The sequence below is a fragment of the Amblyomma americanum genome, chromosome 10, assembly GCF_052857255.1.
Source record: "Amblyomma americanum isolate KBUSLIRL-KWMA chromosome 10, ASM5285725v1, whole genome shotgun sequence".
Taxonomy (NCBI): Eukaryota; Metazoa; Arthropoda; class Arachnida; order Ixodida; family Ixodidae; genus Amblyomma; species Amblyomma americanum.
Window position 1 is genome coordinate 119805225 of NC_135506.1, and position 15068 is coordinate 119820292.

Here is a 15068-nt window from a genome sequence, read left to right on the forward strand (position 1 = left end):
CGATACCTGCGGGGTGTCCATGTGCAACTTTCTTGGACAAAAATATTGGATGGTGGCATATTGTACGGTAAACGGAATTATTTAACGTAATGGTTCATTCTTCCAATGCGTAGGAAAATCTTCTTTTTTCAGTTTTTCCATCACTCGCATCTAATAGTTAAGACTGCCGTAGAAAACAAAATGAAAAATACACTAATATAAAAAAATTCAAGCCTGCCGAGTGAATAGCTGCGGATATATTCGTTGCAATAGCGGAACCTTATGATATATGAAAAAACTGCACTCATAAACTTCTTCCTTTTGAAAAAGATTTTGCCCAGAACTGCTGAATATGGAGAAAAAGGGTATGTAGCTAGAAACTTCTGCTCCAAGAAGACTGATCTGGAAAAAAATTGCTGGTGGTTTAGCTGTGGTTAACCCTGGTCAAAAGCGAAAAGCTGCATCTCCGTGGCTACGTTTGTGGCCGAGGGACTGGTGGATTCCAAAGATAAAACCAACTTCCATTTTCCCTCGCTTGTGGCGCAGTTCGGGTGTCCACCGAGATATGTGAGACAGGCGTGATTTCCCTTCCTCAAAACCAACTTTCATTTCACTTTCCTTCCCTTGCGGAGCGGTTCGAGTGTCAATCTCCACGGCAGGCATCACATCGATCACACCTACAGTTGCGCTGAACGCTTCAAAGTGCACCGAAGTTTTATGCACAACCCACTTTCATGATCTGCGCATGCGATGCCGGCAGACGCTTTTCCGCTTGGCCGGCGGTCAAGGCCAAACGCCAAGGTCAAAGGTCAAATTCGAGGTAGTTGGTGTAACAGCCGCTGGTGTCGCTGCTGTAGCTGACGTCATGTGTCGAACCTGACTACCATCAGTTATGCTCATGGTTTGCCCTCTACCTACATTCAAGGTGAAACTTGCAGCCACCATGACCTTTAGCTACATTCAAGGTCAATCTTGCGGACCCGCTGATGGCTCGAAAAGCTGGCGTAGTGAAGCTTTTCGCTTCAAAAGAGGGCTGTGAGATGAGTCTCACATAAAGAAAGTTGCTTAAGCGATGTCCACACGGTGAAACTCGTAGGTGCTATGCGAAAAACGTGCGTGTCGTAGTCCGCCGGCAAACTTCTCCCCCTCCTTCAGCATTTCTACCGGATCTGAGGAGTAGAGGTGGACACCCTGTTACCAGATGAAGTACTAGCTAAAGCGTCAAGGCGATTTCAATGCCGCTAGTGACACCCGGAACAGCAGAGCTTGCAAAGCTGTTTGATCCACGAAGAAACTTCCGCTACCATCGAGGAGACCCCCCCGCCCCGCCACCGTTCCCCGCCAGTGTGTTGCGATTTCTTTCGGCCGAGCGAAGCCTACGCGCTTCACCACTGGGAGACCTACGTCACTGATTTCGCACTCAAAGAGGAAAGGTTTTTTTTGTCCCTATGTGCGTGTTTATTTTCTGTGATTAAAATTAGATGCAGAGCTCCCAAGCAATCTGCGTAGCCCGTCCTCAACGTTGCACGCATGCTTCCGTAGTAGGTCGCTTAAACGGCCTTGCTCATATGCTTCTTCCGGCACTACCGGCATGCCTATGTTATCTAAAGCGTTCGCTTTGCAACATTAATCCTGAGCGCTCATGTAAGGTGTTGATGTTCAGTCTTCCTGGGCATAAATGTGCATGCTTCAGAAAATAAAATCTGTTAAAAGTTAGTGCTCGTGGTAATAGTGTTCGTCATTCTGTCCTCGAAGTTCTGTATACTACAGTTTCTTTTCATGAGCATATTTTTTTTTTTTGAAAAAAAATGCGCCCCCGTAGTTCTTGACACGGAGACTAGAAAAAAATTCCGTGGCCGAGTGACTCTCTCTCTTAGTCGCGTCACGGTGTTAGAGACAGCGACAGTAGACGATTCCTCCGGGGCTAGTTATAGAGCATATTATCGCCCAAGTTCTTCGCTAGATGTTTCAAATTCCTAGCATTAGTGAAATAGCAAAGCAGCCCTACAGTGGCGCTGCATTCAGATAATCGTATCTTTCCCTTCCGCGCATTCTGAGCAAACAATTATTATCTAATTGACATTTCGTATCTAATTTGCTCTATAACACCACACACACACAACACAAGATAGGTAACTTGAAATGAGTTATTAAATTGGGCGGAATAACGTGGTTTTCTTCAAGGAAAGGGCGAAGAACTCTCGCTTGCTTGTGGCCAATAAGCACAGTGTAAAGGGATGAGGAAGGCGACCAACAGCGCCGCTCACATGAGCTGTCCAGCCGCGTAGACTCTGTACGGCATGGCCGCGAGGGTGTCCTGGTGGAACCATCGGCTGGGACACGCGTAGCTGTAGAAGTCCGTGCAGGGGTCGACCGTCTCGTCCAGCTTCCCCCCGAGGTACTCGCCCTGCCAGCGGCACACCGTCGAGCGGCAGCCCTCGACCTGGCGGATGTACTCGGGCTCACCGGGGTCCGCCTCCAGCTGCCGGTCGCCTGCTGCCGACGGCGCAGGATGCGGGGCCCCCTTTTGCGCCGAGCCACGTCCAGCTCTGGAGCGCCGAAGGGCTTTGGCCTGGTTCGCCTGCCTGTTGGCCGAGTGGCAACAGCAAGACGACTTCCATACAATTCGCAAGTAATTTTATACGAAAGCAATTCAAATGGAAATTTTCGCGAACAATTGAAGCGCGCTAATAATGCCTTATTAATTGTCGCAGCTACACAATATTAAGAGAGAAGGGAGAAAAGAATGAGTAGAGGAAGAGAAAAAGCGGCGCAGGTGGAGGGCTCAGGATTAATTGCGACACCTTGAACTCTTTAACATGAAATAACATCACACAGCACAAGGCCACCAGTGATCTTAATTCATCAAAATGTAGCCGAACAGTGTTACGGACACCAAAGCTATAGCTGTAGAGGATATGAAACAACGTAATCCAGTTAGTTGACGAAGTTGGTAATTGTTGTATCGATGGCACAAACACCTTTTAGTATTGCGACGCCATGGTTTTCCTCGAATACAGCGTTTTCAAGCCTGGAAAAAATGTGGTATGGTTTACTGGCACTAAGTTTCGAAATGCTTTCAAAAAAGAAGACCTTGATGTGCGGAAAATGGTTTTCCGTCATGTCTTATACCGTAGTGCCGAAGGACCAGACAAAGAATTACACCACCCGCCGCGGTGACTCAGTGGTTAGAGCGGTCGCCTACTGAGCCGGAGTACCCGGGTTCGAACCCGGCCGCGGCGGCCGCGTTTTGATGGCGCCGAAACGATAAGGCCCCTGTGTGCTGTGCGATGTCAGTGCACATTAAAGATCCCGAGGTGGTCGAAATTATTCCGGAGCCCTCCACTACGGCACCTCTTTCTTCTTTCACTGCCTCCTTTATCCCTTCCCTTACGGCGCGGTTCAGGTGTCCAACGATATATGAGACAGATACTGCGCCATTTCCTTTCCCCAAAAACCAATTATTTTTTAATATAATTAGGTCTCTTAACCTTTCCGATCTCTTAACGTTAAGAGATCGGAAGCGGGCAGAGTGGGTGAGGGAACAAACACGGGTTAATGACATCCTAGTCGAAATCAAGAGAAAGAAATGGGCTTGGGCAGGGCATGTAATGCGAAGGCAAGATAACCGCTGGTCCTTAAGGGTAACGGAGTGGATTCCAAGAGAAAGTAAGCGTAGCAGGGGGCGGCAGAAGGTTAGGTGGGCGGATGAGATTAAGAAGTTTGCAGGCAAAGGGTGGATGCTGCTGGCAAAGGATAGGGTTAATTGGAGAGACATGGGAGAGGCCTTTGCCCTGCAGTGGGTGTAGTAAGGCTGATGATGATGATGATGATGATGATGATGATAATTAGGTCATAACAGCGGTCAATACGACTCAGCCTCAAATAACGCAGGTTTCCTCGCTCTGAACAGTGATGCTGAGTATTGAGGCACTGGAAGTATCAGATTTTATGCAAGAAGTAAAAGTTGCGGGCGGTTTAGCTAGGAGCGAATCACTAATTATAGCGCGCCAGCATGGTTAGCCGTGGATTTTTATGGTTTATCTTGAATGTTAAGCTGGCGTACCTAAATTTATATGTGAAATGATGCAAGTTTTTGTCATACTGCCCCATTTTAGACTCGTAGTGCAGTTAAATTGGTCTTCTCTACATTCACAGATCCCTGGGAGTCCTCATACCACTCCAGGCGCAGTGGTGCAGCTGTTAAGGGACACGCCATAGCTCTGTGACAGGTGCTTCCATCGGTGCGGCTTGTGAGACACAGGTTGCGCTTCCCGGAGATCCTATGGCGACTAATCATTAACTGAACTGCCACCTGCTACAGTGGGCACTTAGCTTACATTCAAGTGGAAGGTAGTGTCACGTGACACAAGTGCTCCTGCCACCCATACCATTGGCACTCAGCATTCCCAGGTTGCGGAATGACCAGACAGACAAAGAGAGAACGCGACAACGGTAGGAAGACTGCGACTTGGCCACCGACGCCGGTGGGCGACCTGCCAAAAGCAGGCTTCAGACAAACAGTCAACGGGATTTTGGCGGAGTAGAAGCCCTAGTACACTAAAAATATATAGGCTGCCAGCACATACTGTGATGTGAGGCCGCCCCAAAGGTTCAGTGGTTATGGCGTTCCGCTGCTGACCCAAAAGACGCGGGTTCGATCCCGGCTGCGGCGGTTGAATTTGCATGGAGGCGAAATTATAGAGGCCCGTGTACTGTGCAATGTCAGGGCAGGTTAAGAATCCCAGCAGGTCAAAATTACCAGGAGCCCTCTAATAAGCCGTCCCTCATATCCTAAGTCTTTTTGGGACGTTAAACCCCCAAACCAAACCAAGAGACTGTGGTGCGTCTGTAAGAGAAGGAGCCTGGCATATCCCAGGCGACGCTGATTTATCGGATACGAGCAGTTTTCTCTCTAAACAGTAAGGCAAAACCTTTAGCGAAAATGTAGACGGCTAGCGCGCTACATAGTGAATTTGAAATATAACGCAGTACCGCCATGGCTACTATTTCGGAGACGACAGCAAACAAATGGGGCCATAAAATGGACCTGCGACCGTGGCAATTAAACAGCTTTGTACTGCTAATGGTTGTGACATGGCCTCTTGTAAACATGGAGTGATGAAAGAAACGGATGTCATGTCTATGATACTAGATTCTGGACCCAAAAATACTAGCAACCCTGAAATTCATCTCATGGGGCGCAGAGGCTCAGAGCAGACCATTTTTCAGGGCTTCAATGCTAGGAAACAGTCTCAGGCCCAGTATGCGAATCAAGGTATTTTTATGCCATGTAGGTATATATTGAAAAACTTGGGTAAATGTTCGGACCTAGGCTACAGTCATTGTATAATTTGAGGGGGGGGGGGGAATCTGATTATAATTCAATAGAGCCACAACAAGATGGCGTGTACCTTCCGCACCATCTTCAGAATACGCACATGTTCGGCTGCCTCAAATTGTCGCCGCCCAGCCGCCCGTCGACCGACGAGGGTGCTGCAGGACTGTCTGGAGCGGCTGCGGCTCCTCCTCTGCCTCGTGCATGTCCCAACCACCGCGAGGTGGCGCTAGAGCTGCGGCTGCCGGGCGTGGCCATCATGGATGAGACGACCAAGATGCCAGCAAGCGCGGCCACCGTCCAGAGGTAGGAGCGGGATCCGATGGCAGCGGACACGTGCTCGGAGAAGGTGACCGCCTTACGGGCCGCCTCCTCGGCAGGGCCACGCGCTTCCTCAGACACCGCGTGCGACATCCTGCCGGAAGACCACAAAATTCGAGGACGGAGCCTCTGGCAAGATCCACCCGGTACTATTAAATGAGAGCTAAAAAAATTTGCCGACCGCCAAGCTTTTCTGTAATGCGATTTTTCAGCGCATCAACTCACCTGTTGTGGTACTTGTGTACAGCCCTGTTACTTGCGTATTGTCTTCGTATACTCAAAGCTGCTTATGGAAGTTTTGTAAAAATTGGTAACAAACGAAACACTGCTTGAAACGGTGGAGATGGTGGAAGAAACGACCAAAGGCCCGGCTTACAAATGAATGTATTTATTGCGATGTTGCTATAAATACGGAAGCGCTGACATAATATAGCAACTCCACCACTTGTTCCTGTGCATATTGTGAAAGAGATCTTCTGAGAAAGGCCAATAGAGTGTGCGCCAGCGTTCTGAACTGCACTTTCGTGAATGATGAACGCCTAATAATGTTGATGCGTACGCTTATCGTCACGAGTGCGGATAGCCTTGCAGTTCTCAATCTTTGGTACACACTTGAAGTGTATCACATTGGCGGCGAGCGTGCTGTAATTTCCCAGATCTGTCAGCATTTTCGTGTTCCGTTATTCATTCGTGCACCCAGCGCTCCGTTTAACCGACGTACTATTTGCTTCAAAAGTGTTCCCGATTTAAAAGGTTACTGTTGTGCTATACACAGTCCACAGTCTTTCTACATTTTAATGCACCGGTTGATGAAGAATGCTAGTTCTTACACATCTTTCACATTTTTGGCGATCGGCTTACGCCACTGCGCCGAAATATTTTTTCCCGCAGACCTGCATCCCATAAACTGTTGTAGCCAATTAGTGGTCTAACCACACGGTAAGAGAGTTTCATAAACCGCCTTGCTTCAGAAATCCATTTATCTAGTCGCATGCTTCTTGTCACATTATACTCTTGTTGCTTTTTCCTTAACTTTTCTGCATTTCTTGCCTAATTTGTTGACTGGGCGAATTATTACGCTCGCAGGACGTTCCCAAAACCTTCATATCGCTTCGGTCACGATGAATGCAAAAAACTTTGTTGTATTTTCTAAAGCTTGCACGGAACATTTAACGAAGGCTGGTTCACGCATCTCGCTAAAATGCTCTAGGGAAGGTGTCTCAATAGGAAGCCGATCACAGCCTGTGTAGTTGCACCTCGACACATTCACCGAAGCGACGACAGGACCGGTGAGAACGTCGTTGAACGAGACCATGAAATCATTTCCATGGCAAAATTTATACCCAGCATAACTGTAGAGGTTGTCTTTGTGAATATTCAAGTGAAATTGAATATCTGTGCGTGGAACATATATTATAAAATGTATTTATACATTGCTGCTCGCAATAAATTAAGGCAACACCTCACCCCGAGTTGTTAGCCGCCCCTTTCTCTCTGATATAAGGTAAGCAATATGAGCGAGCCTTTTTACTCAGCTTGCCCAGTGAGGTGAGCGGTAGGGCCGAGGCTCGGCTTAGTTCCAACCTGTTTTCTTCATTTCTCTACGCGTCGGATTGTGTTGTTTTGAGGGGAAGAGAATTGCCATTTTCATCGCAGTTATCCTCAGGGTTATTGAAGCTTGCTTAATTTTTTGCGGTGTATTGACGATTTATGAACTACCGATCACTCGTACGCTGCTCGTACGCTTCCTCTAACGTTAGTAGACATCGTTTTATGGTGTATTTAGACTCATTATAGTTACTTCATGTTATGGCTACTCGACAACAGTCAGAAAACTCAAAATTTCACCATCAAATCACCCTCCAAAGAGGCCTCCAGCCAATGGCGTCGTCCAAGGCACAGGCCTTCGGCTTCCTGAAGCCTTTTTTTCAACTTCGTCCCTTTCATCTCCGCGCTCATAGACCGAACAACGAAAAAGACGTGGCGGTCGTGTTCTTATTTGTTCGGGTCAAGGGTGACATGAGGTTACGAAGGAAGTTAAAAAGAGGCTTAGGAACAAGGGACCATGTCTTAGACGACGCCATTAGCTGGAGGGTATCCTGTGAGGGGAATTCGCCGCTGCATTCTTGAGTTGCGAATGTAGCACGAATGTGGAGTGTATCATGCCACAGAACTATTCTGTAATCGGGAACACACCTCCGACTAAAGAACTGTTTGCTGCAAGGATAGCCAAACGTTTGAAAAAATCGAGTTCGCACGATGAGACAGTTCGTCAGTAGAGACAAAACCACTGATGGTAGCAGAAAACGGAGTATGAATGTGGCGAAAACTTTTGAGAAGGCACTGCTCAGAGCACTGACGCTTATAACTGTCAAGGAATTAATAAGCATGCTGCACATTGTTTGCAGACACACCCTCATCCACTATTCTGTCATGGCGTGCCAGTAATATGTTGTCGGGAAATCGCGGGGTTGCAGCAGAGCCCCAAAATTAAAAGTGCGACATTGCAGGCTTCTAGGTCCGAACTGCCCGTGCCCAGCTTTCGCCTTGGGCGCGCGCCACTCTGCTTTATATTCACCAGCCGCATTGCGTAGATGGCACCACAGCACCAGCTGGGAGCACCGAACTGAGCGTCACCGCGTTGTGGCGTCCGTGGGCGCCACAGGGCTGTGCGCCTAAACGCAACGGCGAAACGGACGCGTAGACGACGGAAAGAAGGGGTTTCTTAGCGACAAGTAGATCGGCGGATACGCTAACGACATCACAGGGGAGCTCCGTGAGAGGCCTCGATGTGGGCCGGCTTGAGACCGTCGATTGAGACCACCTCCTCGCGACCATTCAGGAGGTTGGTTGCGGACTTGGGCGTCTTGTATAGGACGTGGTACGGCTCGTCTTAGGAAGGCGTAAGGCTGCCGAAAAAAAAAACGTGCGTCGAAGGCGCAAGGTCTGGATGCACGAAGATGCGATGATCGGAAGATCGAGGTGGGGAGGACTAGAGAAGGCTAGTGCAGTCCCGTAAGCCTTGGAAGTATTACAGAGGCGACGGCGCAGACGGAACGAACAAGTCTACGGGAAGCCGCAGTGGTGCACGAAAGACGACTTCGGCTGCGGAACAGATAAGGTCACGACGAAGGGCGGCGCGTAGGCAAAGGAGCACCTGATAGGCAGGTGGTCGACCCAGTGCTCGCTATCCAGGCGCGCAGTGAGGGCAACCTTGAGTTTGCGATGGCGCCGACCGACCGTGCCGTTGGGAGAGCGGTGGTATGCTCGGGTATGGCAGTGCTTAATGCCAAGCAGCCGGTGTAGAGAGGTAAAGAGGGTACAGTTAAAGTGCCCTCCACGATCCATTTTAACAATGCCAAGGCAGCCGAAGCGGGAAACTCATGTTGAAACAAAGGCTTTCTGCAGGGATGTCCGGAATGAAAGCGGCTTCCGGCCAACTGGTGAAGCGGTCAATCGTAGTCAGAATGTAGCGACACTCGTAAGAAAGAGGAAGTGGTCCAACAAAGTCAAGGTGGACGTGGTCAAAGCATCGGCCAGGTGGCAGGAAAGACTTGATGGGAGTCCGTGTGGCGGGCCACTTTGGCGGTCTGGCACGCAAGACACGAGCGGGCCTACTGGCGATTGTCAGTGTTGATACTCGCGATTGTCAGTGTTGATACTCGGCCAGGCGTATCGCTGGCTAATGAGGCGCTGCGTGACTCGAATGCTGAGATGGCAGATGTCATGAAGTGGGTTAAAAACCGCTTGACGAAAGGCGTCCAGAATAAAAAGGTAAGGTAGGGCCTTTGACGTCTAGCACCAGAGTGATCCGGGCACAAACGGATGAAGCACCTGCTCTTGCCGGAAGGAACGGGGGCGGTCTTTCAGGGCTTGCAGCTCAGGGTCCTATAAATGTGCCCGGCCAGTCGCTCCCAGTCCACAGCGGATGGAGAAGCGCCAACGGAGGTGATGCGTGAAAGAGTGTCAGCTGCCTCATTGTCGGGTGCCTTTGATGTGACGAATACTCGTTGTAAACTCCGATATATAGGACAGGTGATGGTGTTATCCGGCGACGTACTTAGAAGAGCTCTTGCGCAACACATGTGCCAGAGACATATCCGTAAAAACGTAACGTTGCTGTCCGGACAAGAAATGTCGAAAGTGCTTGATGGTGCAGTAGATGGCAAGCAGCATCCCGGTTGCGGGTCTCAGCAGGCAGGAGCTTCCAAGAAACCCAGTGAGTGCCACTCGGCGTCGAGTTGCTGCTGGAGAACAGCGCTGATGGCGACGCTGGAAGCATCCGTCACGATGGGAGTTGGCACGTCACTTTTCGGGCGCATGAGAAGGACCGAATCAGCAACGGCTTGCTGAGCAGCCGTGAAAGCAGACTGAGCCTCGGATGACCAAGAACGGATGAGGAGCTCTTGCTCGTGCGAAGGAGGTCTGTGAGAGGATGCAGAAGCAGGCCGCAGTACGGAATAAAGCGCCGTGAGGAATTCACGATGCCTAGAAATTCCCGCATTTTGCGCAGGGTAGTGAGTGCTGGGAAGTTTTTCACAGCCTTGACGTATGAAGGCAGAGGACGACTTCCCGGCGCCGAGATGTGGTGGCCAAAAAACATTGGAATTCGCTTATCTCAGTTATGCCAGGATACACGTAGCGAGAGATGCAGGGCCCCCTGGTCACGCATTATGTCGAGCTTGTTGTTGAGAATATAATGTTAAGCATTGAAGTATTCCGTGAAACATATTGTGTATTTATTCAATTGTTTTGACAGAGATAAACACCGCCCGATGATCGGTAAGGTAACACGAAGTTGTCTCAGTGCTGTCTACTCAGTATATAGACTGGTTGGTTTCTGTCAGATACACAAGCTGCTATGCACAATCCGCCTCTTGGCGTTTCCGCTTGGCAAGAAGTTTTTCTCTTTGCTCGAGTGTCTTCGCCGCTCGTTTAGCCTTTTGGTGTTCATTCTTTCTATGCAGAGCGACCAAGTTTCAGGCGACGACTTCTGGGCCCGAAAAAATGATCTTCTCCTGACGAGACCGCCTCATAGCGGCCGGAGCCTCCTTTTCGTCACCCATACGAAGCGTTTGTGCTACACCAGGTCGTATCACCTCAACTTTTATACACACAGCCGAACATACGCAGTTTATCCACGCACGCGGCCGGCGCGGAGGCCGGGCTCCGACGTCATGCGCCGCGCACCAGCTGCCCTTCTTCGGTTGCCACGCATGCGCATTCACGCGCGGCGCCGGAGCGGCTCCTCTCGCGGCGGCGGCGGCGGCGGCGTCGGCGGCGAACTCTGACCTCATGAGCCGCGTACCTGCTGCTCCTCTATGGCTTCGCGCTCGCGCAATATCGGCCTCTCAGGCTCACGGCAAAATGCTCGACTGGGTACAGCGTAGTGTAGCTCTCGCTACAAAACTCGAGCTCGGGAGACCCGAAGACACATTTCTGTGTGTTTACTACCAGGCTAAATTGTTCAAGGCGACAAAGAGTTCCTAAAGGTGACGCTCGTGGTCTTGCAGTGTGCGACTCGTTACGAAGATGTTATCATTCAGGTGAATACAAACTGGGACCGTGCGTCACCTCGGCAATATATCGCTGAAAAGTATGAGTTGCGTTGCGGAGCACAAAAGGCATGTGCACCTACACAAACAGGCCGGAAATGTAGTGATAGCCGTCATCGGTATAGCGAAAGGATGGACGGGGATTTGGGGACACGCCTTTACAAGGTCCAATTTGCTAAAGATTTTGCATTCTTCCAAGACGGTGGCCAAATTTTGGATGTGGGGAAGGGGATAGCTGACGTGGACCGTGTGAGCGCTGAGCGCCCGATAGTCTCCTCACGGCCCCCAGCCACCAGTTTCTTTCTAGGGCACCAGATAGAAGGGTGAGGCCCAAGTGCTGGACGAAGGTCTAATTATACCCAGGTGAAGCATGTGCTCGAATTTCCTTTTAGGAATCGATAGACGCTCACTGAACAGACGACGTAGTCGACCTGCCACTGGTAGTTCAGGCTGAACAATGTGCTGGGTTACGCTGTTCTTGTGGGGCTGGTTTAGTATTTCAGGGTATGGGGACCTCACGGAAGTTTTCCGGGACTTTAGCGTACGGGCGTAGTCGAAGCAGCGTGCAGATGCTAGTGCACTAGCATCCCCACGCTTCCGGGAGTGACAGCCAACATAACGCCAGCGATTGAAAGACGTCTCTTGCTGTCGATGAGGCGATGGGTGCATGCTGACGTCCGGGTCGAAATGGGTCAGAACGTCGGAGTCAAGGATGGATTGAAAGACGTCGGCTACGATGAAGACCAGCAGAATGTGCGTCGCAAGCAAATGTCGCGACTTAGAGATCGCAGACCATACGTGGCGATGGAGGAATAGTTCGCCACTTGACGACGAGGTCCAGCTTACTTTCGGTCATGCTTGGCGGCCGGCAGTACACGACATCGGCACCCGTGTCGACGAGGAAGCGCAGGCGGGAAAGACCATCAAGGACTAAGAAAAGGCTGCCGGGTTGAAAGGTTAGGTCACATGCCACCATCACTGATCACGCATCGCGTTTCCCGACCAGTCGCATGTGGAAGTGCACCGGAGGGCACGGTGCTGGAAAGTACGATGATACCAGCACATAGGTGAGGTGGAAGGCCGGCGCGAGCGTGCGTCGCTCGGAGAGGCAGAACGACGGCCAGTACGTGGGGAGAAACCGCGCTGGCCATGTGAAGACGTCCGTAGAGCGGCGAGAGAAGCGACGAGCTGGTCGATCCGGGCTTTTAACCGAGATGTTGGCTAGATGAATCTGGTGTGGAAGTGCGGGAGGCGACATGAGTAAAATGCACTTCGTGGACTCCATTAGCTAAGTGGGCCAGGCGATCGAAAGTCAAACACTCCCCCTGCGGCAACCAGGACGAGGCGGGTGTACTGCGGCAAGCGCTGTAGGAAAAGCTCTCTCAGCAACGCACTGTTGGGGTCGGTGTTGCTTTCTCCCAGGAGCTGCTGCATGCTAGTGGGCAGCTGGCATGGGCGGCGATCTCTAAGCTCTTCGCCAGTGAACAGGTTTTGAAGGCGCGCGCTCTCGGACACTGTGGTGTGGTCCAGAATATTATGCTTGAGACACCGGTATGGGGCATTGCTCAAGGGTCCATAGATTGCGTCCGCGACCTCTTCAGCCACCTGGGAAGACAGGCAGCATAGTAATTGGTGAAACCTGGCAGTCTCCGAAGTGACGAGGATGACATAGAAGAGGGCTTCTACGTGGGCAAGCCACTTCTGTGGGTTCTTGTGCCAGAATGATGGCAGGTGAAGCAGAATTGCCTCAATGTCCCGTGTTCGCGAAGTGGCGTCAAGCGGAAGATCGCATGAGGGTGGTAGGTTGCTGGGGTAGGTACTTTCTCTGTCGGGAGTCACCACTGTTGGGAAATCGCGGGGTTGCATCGGAGCGCTGGAACTAGAGGTGCAACATTACAGGCTTCGAGAACCGAGCATCCCTTGCCCAGCTTGCCCACCGAGCACGCGCCGCTCTACTTAATTTTCACCTTCTGCCGCTCTGCATAACTGGCACCAAGGCATTAGCTCGGCGCACCAAAATAGGGTCACTGTGTTGTGGCGCCGGTGGGCACTACAGAGTCGTTTATGCAGGCACGACACGAACGTCCGTGCAGCCGACTTTTAACAGGACCTATGGCTCGTCAGCAAATTCAAGAAAGAATGCACACAACTAAAAGGAGATAGAATAAATACAGCGAAATTATTAAAATTTAGGCTGGCCAGAACAAAATTTACAAAAAATTAATTCTTGGCTGAGGGTCACCCCGGATGAACCTACTAGATGAGCGAAAGCAAAGCCGGCGGTATTTATAGAGAAGAATGGTATGACGGCATTGTTCCGTCATCGCCTGACTTCACAACAGGCGATGCGAATCTCAGCTCTAAACGACAAGGTCAAAGGTGAAGTGACCACTAGTCATCAGTCATGTGGCTGCTGGTCAATAGCTATCACCATACCGTACAGGCGCATCATGGCTATAAGCAGCAAGACACATAGTCATACATTGTTAGTCTTGAGGGTGTGTGCATAATTTGACCATGGTCTGGCTTCAAGGTCAAACGGGCTAGCATAGGCGAAACTGAGCTTTACCTTGAGTTGTATTGCTTTTACTCCCAGAAACCAACCCAGTTAGGAGCTTTGAACAGGCAGCTTCATGCGTTCTGTACCGGCCGTTGTAATAGCCTTCCATCCTTTCTCTGTAGCAGAGAACAGGACGATGCTGAAATGGCGAACTGAGGGTGAAGGTGACATAAATTAGAGCGCTTCTCCTTTATAGACACGAAGGCATGTCCTGGCGGGGTTCGACATGTCCAGTACCACTAAGAACATCATGAATAATTACTCTACCGATTTTCCTTGGCTTGCAGCGAATTCATGCTTAGCGCTGCCATCAACGAAGGCTGAAACGTGAGCGACAGCACAAAGGAAAAATTCCTACACCTGTGAAAATCAATACAGAAAAATCATTTTAGCGAAGAACACGAGGTAAGATTCAGAACATCGACGTTTCGAACGCAGTTACAAACTTGGTCGGTACAGAGGTCGAACAAGTGGAAGTAGTGTAATTTGAAAAGACAAAAACTGAAAGCTATTTGCAGGGCCTACGTGGTCTATACGCCCACATCTCTGAAGAACGAAACGCTTCCACATAGTGCACATCCTGTCTGTGCGGAATTGCTCAAATATAAGCTTGACCTTGATCAAACAGGGGCGCGGCCTTAAAATGACGATATCCTTTCGGCAGAAAAGTAGGCCTAATGCATGGGGACAATCGCAAATGCGCGCATGACCTGGACCTGTTTTCCTTTTACAGTAGACAGCCGCGTCCAACCATCACCCCAGTGACCGCAGACCTGGCATTTGACTTCGGGACACGGTAATCTGCTCTCACCTTTTCAAATTCCGAGCTGCTCGCAGCGCTGCTCACACACCAGTAGACCAACCGCCACGAGATATTTCTTCTTCTGCAGATCGAATCACGCGCTTTCGTGCGCCGCACCAGCACCTGCTCGTGCTTCTTTCCCAGGGCGTATGTTGTGCACCATTATGCGAAACTGACGATTATATTGCATTTCCTGTGATTTCTAATACTCGGCTATTAGGCCATTAACATAAACTGCGCAGGCTTACGCAAAGTTTCTCCCTTAGTTTTCAATAGCCAATTTATCCATCCCCAAGAATGATTCGGTTCAGATTCAACAGTGGTGTTTGAACTTATTGCCCCTCCTCGCCTCTCAGTTATTCAGCAGTAACTTAAGAATTAACAAAAGGGTTTATAATCCAAATCAAATCAAATTTTTTTCACAACAATAATTTACAACGAGGAGAGGTTAAACCTGGTAGGACCGATTAAAGAAACAAATAACAGCGCGACAGACAGGAAAATAGGGAAGAG

The 15068-nt window shown here is 50.1% G+C and overlaps 1 protein-coding gene across 1 annotated transcript in view; it reads right to left on the bottom strand.

The window, feature by feature from the left end:
* LOC144106760 (uncharacterized) overlaps nt 1–14700 on the bottom strand; it is a 49885-nt gene extending 35185 nt beyond the window's left edge. Inside the window, exons 1-4 of the mRNA XM_077639605.1 lie at nt 14565–14700; nt 5421–5732; nt 2247–2564; nt 1–6 (exon numbers count right to left, since the gene is read on the bottom strand). The exon at nt 1–6 is cut by the window's left edge and continues 175 nt beyond it. Of these exons, the coding sequence (XP_077495731.1) occupies nt 1–6; nt 2247–2564; nt 5421–5731 (635 nt within the window). The 5' untranslated portion in view covers nt 5732; nt 14565–14700. The remainder of the gene's footprint in view (nt 7–2246; nt 2565–5420; nt 5733–14564) is intronic.
* Between the last annotated feature and the right edge of the window lie 368 nt (nt 14701–15068).